Source organism: Hippoglossus hippoglossus, chromosome 17, assembly GCF_009819705.1.
Source record: "Hippoglossus hippoglossus isolate fHipHip1 chromosome 17, fHipHip1.pri, whole genome shotgun sequence".
NCBI lineage: Eukaryota > Metazoa > Chordata > Actinopteri > Pleuronectiformes > Pleuronectidae > Hippoglossus > Hippoglossus hippoglossus.
Genome location: NC_047167.1, coordinates 24,410,567 through 24,429,822, shown reverse-complemented (window position 1 = coordinate 24,429,822; position 19,256 = coordinate 24,410,567). Strand labels below are relative to the sequence as shown.

The following is a 19,256-nucleotide window of genomic DNA, read 5'->3' as shown; positions in this document are numbered from 1 at the left end:
AACATGACGTTAGTTTTTAATTAAATTTTAATACGAAACAATCAGATCCATCATCAGCCATGTGACAGGATCTGACCAATCAGCAGCACGTGTCCGGTGTTTGCTTCACACCTGCTCAACCAGCAGCTGATCAGCTGACAGGTGTCAATCATCAGCTGCCTGTTTACTTCCTGGAGGAATGTACTGATATCTTGGTCCTTTCTGGTCCGGGGCGGAGTCAGCGCTCCGCCCCGGACTTGGCGCTCATTCTCCGGTCAGATGGGAATGGTTTTCCCGGCCACGGTCCTTTTGATGGCGGAAGCCGCCATGCCCCCCATGAAGCGGATCCCGGCGCTGCCTCCGGGCAGAAGCGACACCACGTATCCGACGATGACAGCCACCTGCAGGGCAGCGCCCAGCGCGGTCAGCACGGTGCTGTGGAGGCTCAGCGCCGCGTACAGAGTCCCTCCGAGGGCGCACAGGTACACGGCGGCTGCGGGGGAGGTGGGGAGGCCGGCGACGAGCCTGCTGGGGCCGCGCAGCACCGCCGCGGACGCGATGGCGAACAGCGAACCGAGCGACCAGAGCAGGGCGAACTTCCGGGCGTAGATCAGCAGCAGCGGCGCGTACAGCGCGGACAGCCCGAAACACAGCGCGGAGAACGACGCGCACACCCCGAACACCACCAGCCGCTGCCGCCGGCTCATGCCCGGCAGACATGGGTCCGGCTCGGCTGACCACGGCCAGGAGATGCCGCTGTTTGAATTGGAGCTCTGTCCGGACCGTGGGCTGGACCACCGCCCGAACCAGCTCCCGGGAACCGGCTCCGGGTCGTCAAAGTCCACCGTGGTGCTGGAGATGGTCTTCGCTCCGCCGCCTTTGGACTGAGTCAGGTACTCCTGGAGCTGTCGGTTCAGGTCCGCCATGACGGAGGGAGCTAACGGCTAACGGTTAGCATCACTCTCTTCTTCGCTGATTCTTATGTCGACTTCCGGCCGCGTGGTGCCCTCCTGCCCCCCAGTGGTCAGATAAAGAACTACATGTTAGAACACAAACAGGTGATGAGTTCAGGTACGTCAGGACATAGGGAAGCTGTGAACGGACGACGCCGCAACACTGACGGTTATTTTTAATTATTCAGGTGTAATCAATTAAATAAACAGCACACAGCCCGCTGTGCTTTAGTAAATGGACAGACTGTGCTCACAGGGAGACTTTAGCTTGGTTGTTCTCAAGTGTTGGTTTTTCGACAGCACTTGACGGCATCACCATAAATTAAATGTATGGGCCAAATGTCTTTAAACTGTAAACACACAGGAACGAAGAAGAAGAACTGGTGCTGAAAACAAGGACGGGAAATGTGATCAGTGAACTCTAGAGGCTTTAAACACGCTCGGTGTGCAACAGGTATAATAATCCGTGTGAAACAGCCTGAATACACACATTCCATGTCTGGATTCAACGAAGCTTCTGGCAGAGAATCTGAATCAAAGATTTTTAGAAATCAAGTTACTGGAGGAATCGTTTAAGCCCCATGTCCTGTGACCTTTGACCCCCCCACACACACACACACACACTCCAGTGACCCAATGACTCACAGCAGCAACTTTCAGGTAACAACACCTGAAGCCTCCGTCAGTCAGAAGTGAAGAAGACATGACTGAGAATCTTCATGTGTCAGGTCACATGACTCCAGCTGTCTGTCCAAAAATAACCCTTCAGGTGATTGGCTGGAAGACTGGCACACAACCATCTACAGTGTGTGTACTGAGCTTACACAGGAACCAGCTGCCATGGTATCCCAGCATGCATTTCACCCCAGCAGCTGAAGAAGGGTGCAGGTCGTTAGACGGATAAAAAGTTCACTGTGACGTGAACCTGGAAACAGGTGAGTGTTCATATGGGACGATGTTTGTAATCAGTGACGTTCAGCTGAGATCAGTTTCCCCTGTCTCCAGTCTTTGTGCTAAGCTAGGCTAACCGTTTCCCCTGTCTCCAGTCTTTGTGCTAAGCTAGGCTAACCGTTTCCCCTGTCTCCAGTCTTTGTGCTAAGCTAAGATATCAGTTTTGATCATGCTATTGACATATGGTTTTTGACACAACTGATAAAACATAAATAATCAATCACTGATTACTGATATTGGCGTTTCCGCCTGGTCCTCAGTAGTGAACTAACAGCAGTGTGTTTCCTGACAGGTCGGCTTCATGTCCGTCTCTCAGATCACCCCCACCCTCTTCCTCGGCAGCGCCGACGCCCCCCTCAACGCAGCGCTAATATCACAGAAAAGCATCACCCTGATTGTCAACGCCACACTGAGCCACACCTGCCCCGCCTACCCGGGGGTGGAGTGTGTCCGGGTTCCTGTCTCTGACTTGCCCAGCGCTCGCCTCGGTGACCACTTTGACCGGGTGGCAGACCGTATCCATGGCAACCGAGCTGGCGGAACCCTGGTGCACTGTGCTGCCGGTATGAGCCGTTCTCCAGCGCTGGTGATGGCGTACCTGATGCGGCACAGGGGAGTGACGCTTTGCCAGGCACATCGCTGGGTGCAGGAGAGTCGGCCCTGGGTCAGGTTGAATGCCGGATTCTGGGACCAGCTCCTGCATTACGAGAAGCGTCTCTACGGTAAAAACACCGTCAAAGTCGCAACAGTGGATGAGATGTCACTTCCACCTCCCCCCCTGACGGCGAGGACACAGAGGATGACGAGGTCAACGCCACCGCAGCAGCAGAGGAACTGGTTAATGCAGGTACCCAGGTCACCTGTGATGTCACGAGGTCCGACACCAGGAAACAAGTCAAGAAGAGGAACTAAGTTAAGCAACGTAAAAGTCTGAGCTGTGAGCGCCATGGTATCTGAAACATCTTAGAAACAACTACCCACAATGCATCTCCTCCACTGACGGGCTGGCGGAAGCTTCGAGTGGGTCGATGACTTGTACTGTGTTCGGGTTCCGTGTTCATGAGAAGAGTTCATTGAACGCCGCCCTCTGGTGGTGCAAACAGCCTGACGTGAGAAATGTTTGAGAGTAACGTTTCATTGGATGATAAATTTATGGTCATTTTAACTTGACTGATTTAAATGTTTATTTATTAGTCTTATATTTTCTCTGTCATCGCGCCTTTATTTCCTACATTACCATACCTGACTGCTAGCATGCTAACTCATGCTGAAAGTAACGTAACTATTACAGCCATGTTGCTGTTGCCTAGCATCGGCGGGGCCACAGTGAACGGAAAGTCTTTTGGTTTGTTGTAAATGTCAATTCTCACATTTAGTCCGGGGCCATCTTGTTCTTTTCAAACCAGAAGTAACCATATTAGGAGGAGGGGGGTGGAGCCTGACTGAGCTCGAGGACACGCCCACCTGCCACCAGCACATTGGACGGGACTAGCTGTCAATCACACTGTGGTATCCCCCCCCAACACATCCGGTGCTTTATGGTCTGTTTGACTCTAAATGATCATAATTCACTAAATGAACATCAGCTGTTTGAAGAAGACTTGAAACTAGAGACTGAGACAGAAACTCCTGAATGTTACTGACGTGATAAAGTGAGAAGTCACTTTCTATAGACTTCTATAGAAACTACCAGAGGAGTCGCCCCCTGCTGGTCACTACACAGAAGACGGGTTTCGGGCACGTCTGCATTGGCTTCACTTCACATTTATATAAACTTTATTATTCAGAAAGTTCACTTCTTCACACCGGCTCAACAGAAAAACTCCTTGAAGAAACAGACACATTTTAAAATGTTAGTTTCTCCCGTGTGTGTGTGTGTGTGTGTGTGTGTGTGTGTGTGTGTGTGTGTGTGTGTGTGTGTGTGTGTGTGTGTGTGTGTGTGTGTGTGTGTGTGTGTGTGTGTGTGTGTGTGTGTGTGTGTGTGTGTGTGTGTTCGTTCAGTTCTCCAACATCTGTCTGACCGGAAGCTGCCTCAGGTCCACATGTGTCAAGTATTCAAAAAGTGATGCAAGATGTTTTCAAAGTAAAAGCAGAGTACAACAATGTATAGAGAATCCAAGGTATTCTTAAATAAAATACTTAATATATAAGTCTGGTGACGTCATGTGTCCTGATTCATTTTGTCTCTGAAAAACGTGTTGAATTTCATTAGAACTTTATTTCTTGTTGGTGTCGACTCGAGTTTGTTCCTTTCTTCATGTTGCGTTTTTATCATTTTAGTTAATGTCCGTTTCCACTAAATGAGCCTCTTTTATTGTGAAAAGCCGCAAAGGAAGCTGGACCTCGGAGCAGCTCGGTTTGTTTTGATCCCGCCCTCCACCGGAACACCGCGACATGACAACCGGACCCCGACGCGTCCGCAGCTCCGGTGACGGGACAAAGAGGACCGGGACCCGGAGCTCAGACCTGGGGCTTTAAGAACCGAGCGGCTCGGTGCAGCGGACCCGGGCTGCGGTGGACTCCTGGCGGCTGCAGCTCCACCTGCGTCCCGCTGATCTGAGACATGTACCAGGTCCAGGTGAGTCCTGTTTCCACCTGACACCTGAACACATCACACCGTTTAACCAATGTCACACACGATACAATCACATGTTAACACATGTTCAAATCACATGTTCAAATCACATGTTCATACATGTTCATACATGTTCAAATCACATGTTCATACATGTTCTAATCACATGTTCATACATGTTCAAATCACATGTTCATACATGTTCATACATGTTCAAATCACATGTTCAAATAACATGTTCATACATGATCAAATCACATGTTCATACATGATCAAATCACATGTTCATACATGTTCAAATCACATGTTCAAATCACATGTTCAAATCACATGTTCATACATGATCAAATCACATGTTCATACATGTTCAAATCACATGTTCATACATGTTCATACCTGATCAAATCACATGTTCATACATGATCAAATCACATGTTCATACATGATCAAATCACATGTTCATACATGTTCTAATCACATGTTCATACATGTTCATACATGATCAAATCACATGTTCATACATGATCAAATCACATGTTCATACATGTTCTAATCACATGTTCATACATGTTCATACATGATCAAATCACATGTTCATACATGATCAAATCACATGTTCATACATGTTCTAATCACATGTTCTAATCACATGTTCATACATGTTCATACATGTTCAAATCACATGTTCATACATGTTCTAATCACATGTTCATACATGTTCAAATCACATGTTCATACATGTTCATACATGTTCAAATCACATGTTCAAATAACATGTTCATACATGATCAAATCACATGTTCATACATGATCAAATCACATGTTCATACATGATCAAATCACATGTTCAAATCACATGTTCATACATGTTCAAATCACATGTTCATACATGATCAAATCACATGTTCATACATGATCAAATCACATGTTCATACATGTTCTAATCACATGTTCATACATGTTCATACATGATCAAATCACATGTTCATACATGATCAAATCACATGTTCATACATGATCAAATCACATGTTCATACATGTTCTAATCACATGTTCATACATGTTCATACATGATCAAATCACATGTTCATACATGATCAAATCACATGTTCATACATGATCAAATCACATGTTCATACATGTTCTAATCACATGTTCATACATGTTCATACATGATCAAATCACATGTTCATACATGTTCTAATCACATGTTCACACATGATCAAATCACATGTTCATACATGATCAAATCACATGTTCATACATGTTCTAATCACATGTTCATACATGTTCATACATGATCAAATCACATGTTCATACATGTTCTAATCACATGTTCATACATGTTCATACATGATCAAATCACATGTTCATACATGCTCAAATCACATGTTCATACATGCTCAAATCACATGTTCATACATGTTCTAATCACATGTTCATACATGTTCTAATCACATGTTCATACATGTTCTAATCACATGTTCATACATGTTCATACATGATCAAATCACATGTTCATACATGTTCTAATCACATGTTCACACATGATCAAATCACATGTTCATAAATGATATAAAGATCAGTGACTGTGTGTGTGTGTATATATATATATGTATGTGTATATATATATGTATGTGTATATATATATATGTATATGTATATGTGTATATATATATGTATGGGCCTTTTGTCCTGTAGTCGTCCTCTTCTGTATTTACAGTGTGACTGAGTCTCAGGGGAAACGCTCTCATACAAGATTAATTATACATTGAAGCTGTCGGATTATAAATATCTAAACTCCTGGGGTCAAATATTCTCCGTCAGTCCTGTCGACCTCGGCTCAGTTTCACCACCATGTTTTATTTCTAACGTCTGAATCATCGACACTTCAAACTCAGATTTAATGTAAAGTGTTTTTCAGCACAACACAGAAAAGTTGCTGATGTTATTGAAACGTACAGAAACATGTCCGATTCTGTTCAGGGTTAAATCCAGGAAGTTTTTCTTCATTCAGTTACCGTAAAGCAGCAAATAGATAAATCTGTTCATTTCAGTTTCACATTGATCTTCATCTTTGATTTTGAAGTTAAATATTTCCAGATACATTAACATCATGATCGAATGTGTTGGTTACAGTTTCATCAGAGAACAGATATTTGACCTGACTTTAATGTGAACGTGGTTTATTTATTTGATCTCAGTACATTTATATTCACTGTGTCAGAGTCAGGAACAGTAATGATACTGTCAGTACTATTACCATTATAAGTATTTATAGTATTATTCTTTGTATTAGTATATAAGAGTGTGAGTCAGGACCTTTCAGTGGGATTTAAAGCAGCAGCTCTGTTGGGATGATGGAGGACTGTTTGCTCAGCAGGTTATTTTTAGTCCGACAGCATCTCCAGCAACCACACACACACACACACACACGAGCTGGACGAGCGACACTGTGACAGTGAGGAATTAGAGAGTGAGAGAGAACGTGTGTTTCAGTTTGTTATTTTCTTTATTATTATTATTTCATTATTCATTAATTTCATCCTGAAGAAACAGAAAACAAAAATACACAAATTACATGTTATTACAAATTGAAAGTGAGTAAATGTCCTTAGTTACTTCCATCACTCCATTTGCCAACACGTCTCTGTATCATTGATCATTGATTTATTTTTACATCAGTGAACTCTTTGGTTTTTAATTGATCGACTTCACTGTCATGGATTAATGATTCATTGATCTGGAGAAGCACACGCGGTTCATCAGTAGCGTGTTGAATCGGACACGTCATGTTGCTTCTCGTCACAGATCATGTGTTTCACTCGTTCTAATAATAAAACTGTGGCTGATGTTTTATTGACGAACTCGTCGTGCTGCGTTCACTGACGTTCTGAAAACACACGTCTGTCTCGACTCTGAGCTGAACCGTGGAACCTCACAGCTGCAGTAACTGTCACATCTGTGTGGTGGCGCTGCAGCGCTACACAGGACGGGTCGGAGTTTGAATAGAAGAACTAAATCAGTTTTTTTATTAAACCCACTCTGAGGCTTTAGTATCATATCTACAGTAGATTGTGTTCCTGTATCTACATATACAGTTTGTGTCCGCAGCACAATCTGGATCATATGATCTGATCTAGATCCTTCTATCTGGATTTGTGATTGGATCTAGACCCTTTTATCTATTTTGTGATTGGATCTAGATCCTTGTATCTTTGTTGTGATTGGATCTAGATCCTTGTATCTTTGTTGTGATTGGATCTAGATCCTTGAATCTATTGTGTGATTGGATCTAGACCCTTTTATCTATTGTGTGATTGGATCTAGATCCTTGAATCTATTGTGTGATTGGATCTAGACCCTTTTATCTATTGTGTGATTGGATCTAGACCCTTTTATCTATTGTGTGATTGGATCTAGATCCTTGAATCTATTGTGTGATTGGATCTAGATCCTTGAATCTATTGTGTGATTGGATCTAGATCCTTGAATCTATTGTGTGATTGGATCTAGATCCTTGTACGTGTTTTTTTTGTACCTGGACCATTGCGCCTATGTTTGAATATTTGTCCTTGAATCTGGATCTCATCCTGGTATTCTGAACATCTTGTATATCTAGATCCTCGTAACTAGATTCTATCACATATCTGGATCATTGTCTAGATTGTGTTGTTGGATCCAGATGTTTGTATCTGGATCATATCTTGATGTAGAGCATTTCCTTGTATCTTGATCCTTATATATGCTAAGGTACTGTTGGATATTGTAGCTGTTTATGCTAGCACAGCACTGGCTAGCAGCTGTTTCCTGTGTTATGCTAAGCTAGGCTAAACCTGTGACAGATGAAACTGGAGTGAGTGTGTGTGTGTGTGTGTGTGTGTGTGTGTGTGTGTGTGTGTGTGTGACGTCACAGGTTTGATCCACGTGTAGCACATGAATGTCACAGCGTCCCTGTGCGCCGGTCGCTAACTGTCAGAATTCTTTGTCACGGGAGGAAGTTAAAGATTCCAGAAATCTTGGGACACAGGATGAGTCATCAAACGTGTTTTACACAACGAGAAAAGTCAAAGATTTATATGTGAAAATACCAGAATGTTGGTTTTATATAGAAAAATGAAGAGTTGCCTCAGGATTCATCATGTTCACGTGGTAGAAACGTGTTTTTACAATGAAAACTCATTATTCTCACTTTTTATCACGTCAGGATTTATTCTGTTTATTTTCTCGGTGAGGTCGTTAAACAAGTGAACCTGGCGTCACCTGTCAGTAAATCCAGTTTCAGGAGTTTGTCTCCACAGAAACGCACGTAAACGTTTTCTGTCAGACGACCCTGAACCTGAATTACAACCAGAAGAAGAAGAAGTTCTCAGCGTCTGAGTGAATCAACCTGTCAATCTACCTGTTGTAGGGCAAAGGTGAAAGGGTCGTTGCCATGGTGCTGAAGGAGCTTCCTGGTAAAAAGGCCTCCTCTGAAGGAAACCCCCTCCTCACCGTGACAACCAAGGTTGGCATGACGACCACGCTTGTTTGTTATCATTTTTTATTTCTTCTTGTTTTTCCTGAAACTTAAAATATATATTTTTAGTTGATTATAAAAAACTAATCATAATATTAATAATAATTCATATTTTGGAGTAAAAGCATGAATCTGAATGAGACTGTTGTTGGTGCTCATTGTCTAGTCACACGTTGTTTTACTTGTGTTGTCACTTCAAACTGTTCCAGCGTCTCGTCGTCTTTTGGAAGATTCTGCTTTTTGTCTTCGATGTTTCACAGGATTAAACACAAACATAATTCCAGTTGACATGTGGACGTACACGACTGCGTGGATTAGGAAACACGCACACATACAAACACACACAGTCTGTGATCAGGGTGAATCAGGCCTCAGACTGAACCACTGAATTACAGGTTGCCTCAAAGCTTCTTTCAGACCTGCACAGAGCTCCAGAGATCCTCTGGAGTTTCTCTGGAGTAGGTGTGTGTGTGTACAAGTGAGAGCCTCCAGCGCCCCCCCCCCCCCCCCCCCATGTGACCTCTGCAGCAGAATTCAAACTTGACTTCCTGTCTGCTGCTGTGTTGTTCACGTGAGGAACAAACTGGAGAAAGTCTGATAGATCAGCTGGTCCCTTCTGTTCTGATTGGCTGTCGGCCTCTGCTCTCACGTGGTTTTGTTAGGGGGCGTGTCAGACTGGCCACCAGGTGTGAATTAAAGCAACAAATGAAAACAGTGTGAACGAGACTTTTGTGTTGTTTGGTTCAGACTCCTGTCGACAAGCTTCAGCTGTTTCAACCTGGAACTCTTTCACACCTTGTTTCATATTTGTCGACTGAGACTTTCCTTCTACTGCAGAACTTCATGTAGAATCTTAATGGTTTTAAGTTTCCTTCAGTGTCACAGTGATTCAGTCCCAGTTGTCTGTTCATCACTGAGTCCACTGTCATTTCAGCTGCTTTTATTTTGAAAAAACAGGAAGTGATCACAGTCAATTCAGTTTCAATTTTGTAACTGTTCTTTAAAAATGAAACAGGATCAGGATGAACTTTGTTTCAGGACACTGATCGTTTTCTTCCTGCTCAGTGTCTCGGTCACGTCTTCTCGTTTCTCTGCAGCTGGTCAGCGAGCAGCAGGAGAGTCGCCCCCTGCTGAGTCCCTCCATCGATGACTTCCTGTCAGAGAGCCGTAGCGACGCCGCCTCCTCCCGACCCCTCACCTCCAACACAGCAGGTAGAGTCCGGACTCACTAATGATCATCACACACACACAATCACCATCCATCAGACTGTAAACAAAGAGGAACGACACGATGGCTCCTAAATCCTAAAACCGAAGCCAAATCCTCTTCATCGCCCCCTGGTGTCTGGCTGCAGTATAGCTCATTAACCTCCTCCATGTTAGCAGATGGGACATGGACCAAAAATAATAAATTAAAAGTAGTCGTTAAATAAATGTTTGTCAAAGATGTTTCTGTCGTTTCAGGTCGTTCTTCTCTCTCTGATGTTTGTTCAAGTGTTTCTGATCAGTTTGGTTTGAATCAGTTATTTGATGATATTGATTGACAGCTGAGGCTGCAGCTTCTTCAGACCTGAGCTCCTCAGTTCTCTGGATCTTCTCTGGAGGATCAGACTCAGTTTGTCTTCTCCTCCTGAGCTCCTGTATGAAGTCTAAATCCAGGAGCAGTGTGAACAGCAGAGGATCCTCCACTGATTCACTGAGGGGGGGGGGGAGCTTCTAACACGGGACACAAATGTCTCTGGTGAAGAAGTGCTGACACACACGATGAAGACACAGACGAAGATGTGAAGAGAGTTCGTGGTGATCAGAGCTGAAGGTGTCAGGTGATGTAAACATGATCACGTGACCTCTGCAGCAGAGGTAACACGTCACTTCCTGTCTCTGTCTGCTGCACCCGGCTGCCCCCCCTCTCACCTGAACCAGGAGGAGGATCTGATGCTGTGAACGAGTCTGTGCAGAAAACCTGCTGCTGTGTTGTTCAGCTGTGAAACACAAACTCTGGAGACGCTCTGGAGACGATTCTCTGGATTCCACCTGGAGCTCAGGTCTGAAAACAGTTTAACTCCATGATCACTACTGCAAATGACGTCATCACCACAAGATCTGTGTTTCCAACCTATAGGATACACATGTGTACAGAGAGCCAATCAGATCAGCTGCTGGCCCGTACTGGTTCCTTGGATCCTCAGACGTGATGTTAAAGACTGATGCTCCTTCTCCTCCTCCTTTCCTCACTCTGTTGTTTTCTAACATTGTAACTTCCTTTGTCCTCCTCACTTGTCTCTAACTTCCTGTCCTTGGCCGACCTCCTTCCTGCTCCGTGACCATCTGTCACCTGCAGCATCCGTTATTCACACCTCTGACCTTCTCTTTGTTTCTGTAACTGAGACGCAGCTGAAAACTGTGGTCGAGTGTCAGCATGATGAAGGTCACAGTGACCGCTGCAGCTCATATTCATTCCTCCATGTGGCCTAAAGTATGTGGACGGCTGAACGTTGTTGCTGTTCTGATCAAATCTCATCAGTTTCTTTAATTGATTATTGGACATATTAATAATTGATATAAATACCAGTTAAAAACTGTCACAGTCATTGAGCAGTGAACTTTATTTATTTATTTAATGAGAGAGAGAGAGAGAGAGACAGACAGACAGACAGAGGGAGAGACAGAGTTCTGCTCTTACAGACTCTAGAACCACAAGAGAACCTGTGTTTTGGGAGTGCAGTGATCTATTTGGACAGTACAGTGTTATGAGCTCTTTGATATATGAAGGGTTTGAAGGACTTTCTATGTGAGGAGCAGGATCTTGATATTCAGAGTTTGACAAGGTGCCAATGCAGAGAAGCTAAGAGCAGTAATATGATCTCTCCTAGTTCCTGTCAGCACTCGTGCTGCAGCATCTTGGACCAACTGGAGGCTTTTCACAGACTTACTGGGACGTCCTGATAATAAAGACTCACACTGATCCAGTCTAGAGGGAACAAATGGACGAGTTTCTCAGCTTCCTTCTGAGACAGGATGTTCCTAATGTTCATAATACTGTGCAGGTGGAAGAAAGCTGTCCTAGAGACTTGTTTTATATGTGGGTCACATGTCCTGGTCCTAACTCAGGTTCCTCACAGTGGAGCTGGGGCCAAACTAACACCAAGGGGACTATCTGGTCACAGTGTTTCTCTCAGATGTTTAGGGACCATTACAATGAGCTCAGTCTGAATTTAGAAGTAAGAAGTTCTGGGTCGTCCAGACCTTGATGTTCTTGAGACGTTCCTGAAGTTGGACGAAGTGATTAGATTCATCAGGCTTCATATATGTACAGCTGGGTGTCGTCTGCGTAACAGTGGAAGTGTACGAGGTGCTTTCTGATGATGTTGCCTAAAGGGAGCAGATATAAGCTGAAGAGTATCGGTCCAAGGACAGAACCCTGTGGAACTCCATGACTAACTTGTGTGTGCATGGAGGAGTCAGTGTTCACATGAACAAACTGAAATCTGTGATAAATATGATTTAAACCAGTCTGATGTTCCTTTGATCCCGACATGTTGCTCCAGTCTCTGTCACAGGATCTTATGATCTGTGGGGTCAGATGCTGCACTAAGATCCAACAGGACCAGTAAGAGACAAGTCCATTATCTGAGGACATGATTTATAGACCAATTTCTTCACAGCGGCCAACCTGGCCCACGAAGGAGTAAGATAAGATATTCAAAAAATTCAAACTAGCAGATGCTCACTGTCCTTCCTCCTGTCCCTCCTCCTGTCCGTCCTCCTGTCTGTCCTCCTGTCCCTCCTCCTGTCCCTCCTCCTGTCACTCCTGTCCGTCCTCCTGTCCGTCCTCCTGTCCCTCCTCCTATCACTCCTGTCCGTCCTCCTGTCCCTCCTCCTGTCCGTCCTCCTGTCCGTCCTCCTGTCCGTCCTTCTGTCCTTCCTCCTGTCCCTCCTCCTGTCCGTCCTTCTGTCCATCCTCCTGTCCTTCCTCTCGCCTTCCTCCTGTCCATCCTCCTGTCCGTCCTCCTGTCCATCCTCCTGTCCTTCCTCCTGTCCATCCTCCTGTCCCTCCTCCTGTCCTTCCACCTGTCCCTCCTCCGGTCCATCCTCCTGTTCGTCCTCCTGTTCGTCCTCCTGTCCTTCCTCCGGTCCTTCCTCCTGTCCCTCCTCCTGTCCGTCCTCCTGTCTTCCTCCTGTCCTTCCTCCTGTCCCTCCTCCTGTCCTTCCTCCTGTCCCTCCTCCTGTCCATCCTTCTGTCCCTCCTCCTGTCCATCCTTCTGTCCATGAGTTCTGTCCACAGCTCAGAACCTGGTGGACCTCAGCGAGCCGAGGGAGGTCAGTGGGGGGAGGAGGAGGAGTCCTCTGAGGAGGAAGGGCAGCTCGATGAGTCCTCGACGGCGAGCGTGTCCTGAGGAGACGGAGCTTATCCAGGTGGAGGTGGATCACCTGCCCGTCCGTCCCAGGACACCTGAGCGGGTGTCCCTGGACTCAGGTAAGCCAACCCCCCCCCCCCCCCCCCCCCCCCCCCCCCGTTGCTCATTTTGTTAAAAGCTTTTTAATCTGAGCTTTTACTCTGATGAGACTAACTTCCTGTGTCACCACCTTCCTGTCCGACACTGTTGTGAGACAAACCTGCAGCGTCCACGTCCACACGTCCTTCAATCATCTTTATCGCCATTTTATTGAAACATAGTTCAGCCTATGAACAACATTTCGTTACTGACACTCACATCTGAGGCATCGTGTCGTTGTCATGGTTACAGTCAGTGTTTCGTCTCCTCTGGACAAATGGGAAGAGGTGAATCTGGACGTGGAGGACGGAGGACGCAGGATGAGACATGAGAAGAAATGCACCTCCCATCACTCCTCCAGTGAACTGCTGTGGTAAAAAAATCATTATCTCTGCTGGAGTGATCACTGCCGCCTCTGGGTGGCGCTAACGCTAACAACAGCTCTTTATGTTCCTGCTGCAGGTCTGCAGAGTTTAAAACTGATCCAGTGACCAAGAACGTCCACAGCTTCACCTCGTCACCACAGGTACTACAACCACTACTCCCACTGCAGTACCACTGCACAACCACTACTCCCACTGCAGTACCACTGCACAACCACTACTCCCACTGCAGTACCACTGCATAACCACTACTCCCACTGCAGTACTACTGCACAACCACTACTCCCACTGCAGTACTACTGCACAACCACTACTCCCACTGCAGTACTACTGCACAACCACTACTCCCACTGCAGTACCACTGCACAACCACTACTCCCACTGCAGTACCACTGCACAACCACTACTCCCACTGCAGTACCACTGCACAACCACTACTCCCACTGCAGTACCACTGCACAACCACTACTCCCACTGCAGTACCACTGCACAACCACTACTCCCACTGCAGTACTACTGCACAACCACTACTCCCACTGCAGTACTACTGCACAACCACTACTCCCACTGCAGTACCACTGCACAACCACTACTCCCACTGCAGTACCACTGCACAACCACTACTCCCACTGCAGTACCACTGCACAACCACTACTCCCACTGCAGTACCACTGCACAACCACTACTCCCACTGCAGTGTAACACAACATTACGACGATAAGGACATTTTTAATTGTTAAAACTTCAGTTTATTTGGTAACAAATGATCATAACTGGCAGACAGAGCTGTTTTTAATGTTTCTCACAGGTGTGTGTGTGTGTGTGTGTGTGTCCGTGTGTGTTTAGGAATGTGGGGCGTCCAGACAGCGAAGACGAACTCGTTGCGTTCTGACCAGAAACGAGTCTCAGGAGGACGAGTTTGTCAGAGCGAAGGCTGCTGTCGAGGTACACACTGATACACACTGACACACACACACACTCTCACACACTCACTCACTCACTAGATAGGTCCGGTTCTGCAGGATCAGTCCGGTTCTGCAGGATCAGTCCGGTTCTACAGGATCAGTATGGTTCTACAGGATCAGTCTGGTTCTACAGGATCAGTCTGGTTCTACAGGATCAGTCCGGTTCTGCAGGATCAGTCTGGTTCTACAGGATCAGTCTGGTTCTACAGGATCAGTCTGGTTCTACAGGATCAGTCCGGTTCTACAGGATCAGTCTGGTTCTACAGGATCAGTCCGGTTCTACAGTTCAGCGGTCTGTGTTTTTCAGTCGGACACTGAGTTCTGGGATAAGATGCAGGCAGAGTGGGAGGAGCTCGCTCGGAGAAACTGGCTGGAGGAGTCCGAGGGTCAGCAGCCGATCCCGCCCAGCGTCTCACCTGTGGAGAAGGTGAGTTGAAACACTGTAGATCTGTATTTCTGCCAGATGACCTGAACCTGGAGCTGCTGAGTTCCCCAGACTGCATTTCACATTTGTCTTTGTTCATTCAGACTCTGATACGAAGAGAAGTGAGAGTTTTTAACGATGACAGATTATTTCTGTCGATTGAATCCTCAGTGATCAGAGATAATCCTTCTCTGCTTGGGTGTTTCTCCTTTATGTTGCTTCCCTTCGAGCCCGAGTGTAACAGTGTAACACAAATGTCCTCCTGAGCTCCTGTATAAAGTCTAGATCCAGGAGCAGTGTGAACAGCAGAGGATCCTCCACTGATTCACTGAGTGAGTGGGGGGGGGGGGGGGGTGAGGAGCTTCTAACACAGGACACAAATGTCTCTGGTGAAGAAGTGCTGACACACACGATGAAGACACAGACGAAGATGTGAAGAGAGTTTGTGGTGATCAGAGCTGAAGGTGTCAGGTGATGTAAACACGATCACATGACCTCTGCAGCAGAGGTCACACGTCACTTCCTGTCTCTGTCTCTGCACCCGGCTGCCCCCCCCCTCACCTGAACCAGGAGGAGGATCTGATGCTGTGAACGAGTCTGTGCAGAAAACCTGCTGCTGAGTTGTTCAGCTGTGAAAATGATTTATTTCATTTCATTTGCTCTAACATCAGTGAATTCATATTATTGAATTTTTCACTTCTGGTATAAAACAAAATATTCAAATAATTCAGACTAATATAAAGATTTTAGTCCAAGTCTCAGTCTAATATAGTAATTGTCAGATTGTTGGATAAAGAAAATAATTGTTGCAGCAGTGATCTGTGACTTTATTGTTTTGTATGAATTGATGATGAAAGTGTGTAAATGTGAAATAAGAGGCCCGAGCATTCCGCCCTGTGGAACTCCACACATTGTTTTGATCATTAAAAACCTGAAACAATCACTGACATTTTCTCCTGGCGTCGTGGTCATTAACAAACTGGAGTTTGTTTTGTTCAGGGTTACTACTTCAACACTACCAACCCGTACAGAGAGTGGACCAACGCCTTCGCCGAGGGTCAGGAGAAAGCTCGGGACGGAGACCTGAATGCCGCTGTCCTGCTGCTGGAGGCCGCCATTTTACAGGACCCGCTGGACTCTGAGGTGAAATGTTTTCATAAATCTGTGGTTCAATATTCATCGATTGATCAGTAAAAGATAAATCAATGACGCTCAATTCGTGGTTGTGACTAATTTTTCTATTAAAATACTTTTTCTGTTTAATTTATTTCTAATTGCTAAATGACAACCAACAAAACATTTCATATTAACACGTACGTCTGTGCTTGGTCAGTGTCGGTCAATAAAATCCGCCCAGACAATATTTCAGTTAGTGTGTTGGTGGAGAGGGGGCGGAGACAAGTCGTCGGCCAACTCTTCTTCGTGTGTTTTCAGGCGTGGCAGCTTCTGGGAACGACTCAGGCTGAGAACGAGAACGAACAGGCCGCCATCGTGTCCCTGCAGAGGTGAGAGGTTCTAATGATACTGTTTTTATAAATAATGTCAGACAGATTCAGGTGGAGGGTTCACCTGTCTCACCTGCTGCAGGTGTCTGGAGCTCCAGCCCAACAACCTCCTGGCTCTCATGGCGCTTGCCGTCAGCTTCACTAACAGCAGCATGCAGCGGGAGGCGTGTGACGCCCTGCGCCGCTGGATCAGGAACAACCCACGATACAAACACCTGGGCCTGGAGCACAGGAGCCCCCTACAGGGTTCACCGGCCACACCACGCAGGGGCCCCCACACCTTCACTTCGGCCAGGTATGAACACCTGAGACAGGAAACAACCGGTTCCTGTTATCGTCTCAACACTACATTACCCAGGAGCCTCTCTGGTTGTTACCTTGGACATGATTCCATCCAGTTCTGTGACTCTTATCAAGTGAGGCGTCTGGAGCTCTCTGATTGGCTGGTTCTGAATAAATGTATGATTTAGCATTCAAGGAGCAGTACAACATTTCGTATAACCCTGTGTGTGTGTGTGTGTGTGTGTGTGTGTGTGTGTGTGTGTACTGTACTGTACTGTGTGTGTACTGTGTGTGTACTGTACTGTGTGTGTGTGTGTAGGTGTGAGCTGCAGAGTGTGTTGCTCCTCTTCCAGGAAGCGGTTCTGTTTAATCTGGACTCAGTGGATCCAGATCTTCAGACTGGACTCGGTGTTCTCTTTAATCTCAGCTCCGACTTTAACAAAGCAGTGGAGGCTTTTACTGCAGCGCTGTCTGTCAGGCCACAGGTACACACACACACACACACACACACACACACACACACACACACACACACACACACACACACACACACACACACTCTTAGGTGTGTGTTGCTGTGGTGTGGGGTCAGACTCGTCCCCTGACCTCTGATGACATCATGGCGATGACCTCGGTCTGGTGTCTCTTCAGGACTACCGGCTGTGGAACCGTCTCGGAGCGACGCTGGCGAACGGGAATCGCAGCGAGGAGGCGGTGGAGGCGTACAGCCGCGCTCTGGAGCTGCAGCCGGGATTCATCCGCTCCAGATACAACCTGGGAATCAGTTGCATCAACCTGGGAGCTCACAGGTGACACGTCTCCTTCTATACACTCTAATATACAGTATACACACACACACATTTATTTATATATATATACACAGCTCAGTAAAGTGAGGGAACCTTAATGTTCACAGTGTAAAGTTCAACTTCAGAGATCAAAGTGTCCATTAGAAGAACCAGTGGTTGTGAACCAGTTTCTGCTTTGGTGCAAATCAAAGTAACAACAGGTGAAATGGAGGCAGAAGCAAGACGAGCCCCAAACAGGGAGTGTTTCTCATGTGGTGTCCACAGACAGCTGCTCTCTGCTGATCCTTCCCGACTCCTTCTACTTCTGCCATGTGATTGGCTGATTAGCTATTTGTGTTAACAAGCAATTGAAAAGGTGTGCCTAATAAAGTGGCCGGTGAGTGTGTATATATATGTGTATATATATATGTATATGTGTTGTGAAAAAATGAAAAAATGATTTAACTGTCTGACTTTGAATAAATAAACAATGTTTAATAAAGTTTGATTTCATGAAAGTAATCTGAACTGGTCCTGGTCCTGCAGGGAGGCCGTCAGTAACTTCCTGACAGCTCTGAACCAGCAGAGGCGGAGTCAGCGCTGCAGCCACCAGCAGATGTCGGCCAACATCTGGGCGGCGCTGCGTATCGCCATCTCCATGATGGACCAACCAGAGCTGTTCCAGGCTGCCAACGTCGGGGACCTGGACCTTTTGATGAGGGCCTTCGACGTGGGCGACATCTGACGGAGGTGCTGGAACCGCTTGGTTCCAAACCAAAGAGACAACGGCAGCAGCTCCTTCAAAATAAAAGAGCACAACCTTTTACCTTCCTGTTTATAAGAGTGTTTTAAAGGGATCGTTCACTCAAACTTCCCTCGTCATCTACTCTCCACTATGATGGAGGGGGGGGTGAAGTGTTTGAGTCCACAAAACACAGTCTCAGGGGTAAACGGTGTTGGAGCCAAGTCGACCTCTTCTTCAGATGCAAAAAAACAACACGCCTCATATCTGCTCCTGTGATGTCATCAAGTGTCCACAAGCCCGACGTTAACGTTCAACTGGAAACTGAGTCACTTGCACCAAGTGTTTGTCCCAAATGTCCCTGAGGCTCCTCGTGGACATCAGAGACATCGAGGCTTCAAACTTGGTGTAAGTGACTCAGTTTCTAGTTGAATGTGAATGTCGGGGCTTGTGGACACTTGATGACATCACAGGAGCAGATGTGGAGACATACCCCCCCCATAGTGGAGAGTAGATGATGAGGGAGTTTAAATTTGTGGGTGAACTATCCCTAAAAGCCATTAAACTGTAAAACTTCACTGCACTTGTAGCCACGCCCAGTAGTGATGTCACAGTGTACATACATACCTGGAGTACACGCCCACGTCACTGTGATGAGTCAGATCAGGTCAGATCTCGTTTTTATGAGATTTTA

General features: G+C 46.0%; 3 protein-coding genes across 6 annotated transcripts; 2 read left to right on the top strand and 1 right to left on the bottom strand.

Annotated features, from left to right (window-relative positions):
• Nucleotides 1-8: 8 nt before the first annotated feature.
• On the bottom strand, nucleotides 9-947 carry sft2d3 (SFT2 domain containing 3). The gene has a single exon (XM_034612902.1). It carries the CDS (start codon nucleotides 903-905, stop codon nucleotides 255-257), a length of 651 nt encoding a protein of 216 aa, XP_034468793.1. The 5' UTR covers nucleotides 906-947; the 3' UTR covers nucleotides 9-254.
• Nucleotides 948-1,476: 529 nt separating this feature from the next.
• si:ch1073-184j22.2 (dual specificity protein phosphatase 18) lies at nucleotides 1,477-3,384 on the top strand. Its single transcript, XM_034612903.1, has 2 exons — nucleotides 1,477-1,865; nucleotides 2,171-3,384. Exon 2 carries the CDS (start codon nucleotides 2,185-2,187, stop codon nucleotides 2,815-2,817), a length of 633 nt encoding a protein of 210 aa, XP_034468794.1. The 5' UTR covers nucleotides 1,477-1,865; nucleotides 2,171-2,184; the 3' UTR covers nucleotides 2,818-3,384.
• Nucleotides 3,385-4,186: 802 nt separating this feature from the next.
• Nucleotides 4,187-18,789, top strand: pex5lb (peroxisomal biogenesis factor 5-like b). Of its 4 annotated transcripts, none has more exons than XM_034612853.1 (14): nucleotides 4,187-4,461; nucleotides 8,870-8,965; nucleotides 10,075-10,189; nucleotides 13,263-13,454; nucleotides 13,726-13,846; nucleotides 13,936-13,999; nucleotides 14,703-14,801; nucleotides 15,129-15,248; nucleotides 16,245-16,388; nucleotides 16,680-16,750; nucleotides 16,833-17,045; nucleotides 17,352-17,517; nucleotides 17,684-17,841; nucleotides 18,367-18,789. In XM_034612853.1, the coding sequence occupies exons 1-14, from the start codon at nucleotides 4,447-4,449 to the stop codon at nucleotides 18,563-18,565; spliced, it is 1,773 nt and encodes a 590-aa protein (XP_034468744.1). In that variant the 5' UTR covers nucleotides 4,187-4,446; the 3' UTR covers nucleotides 18,566-18,789. The 4 variants fall into 4 exon arrangements, with proteins under 4 accessions (XP_034468744.1, XP_034468743.1, XP_034468746.1 ...); XM_034612852.1 differs by having other exon boundaries at nucleotides 13,251-13,454; XM_034612855.1 differs by lacking the exon at nucleotides 8,870-8,965 and having other exon boundaries at nucleotides 4,189-4,461.
• The last annotated feature ends 467 nt before the right edge of the window (nucleotides 18,790-19,256 follow it).

Excerpts from the sequence above, each read along its gene's own strand:
- sft2d3 (XM_034612902.1), bottom strand. The coding sequence starts at position 905 with ATGGCGGACCTGAACCGACAGCTCCAGGAGTACCTGACTCAGTCCAAA.
- si:ch1073-184j22.2 (XM_034612903.1), top strand. The coding sequence starts at position 2,185 with ATGTCCGTCTCTCAGATCACCCCCACCCTCTTCCTCGGCAGCGCCGAC.
- pex5lb (XM_034612852.1), top strand. Across the intron at positions 10,190-13,250 it reads CCTCACCTCCAACACAGCAG|TTCTGTCCACAGCTCAGAAC; the intron begins GTAGAGTCCGGA and ends TCTGTCCATGAG. Across the intron at positions 17,842-18,366 it reads ATCAACCTGGGAGCTCACAG|GGAGGCCGTCAGTAACTTCC; the intron begins GTGACACGTCTC and ends CTGGTCCTGCAG.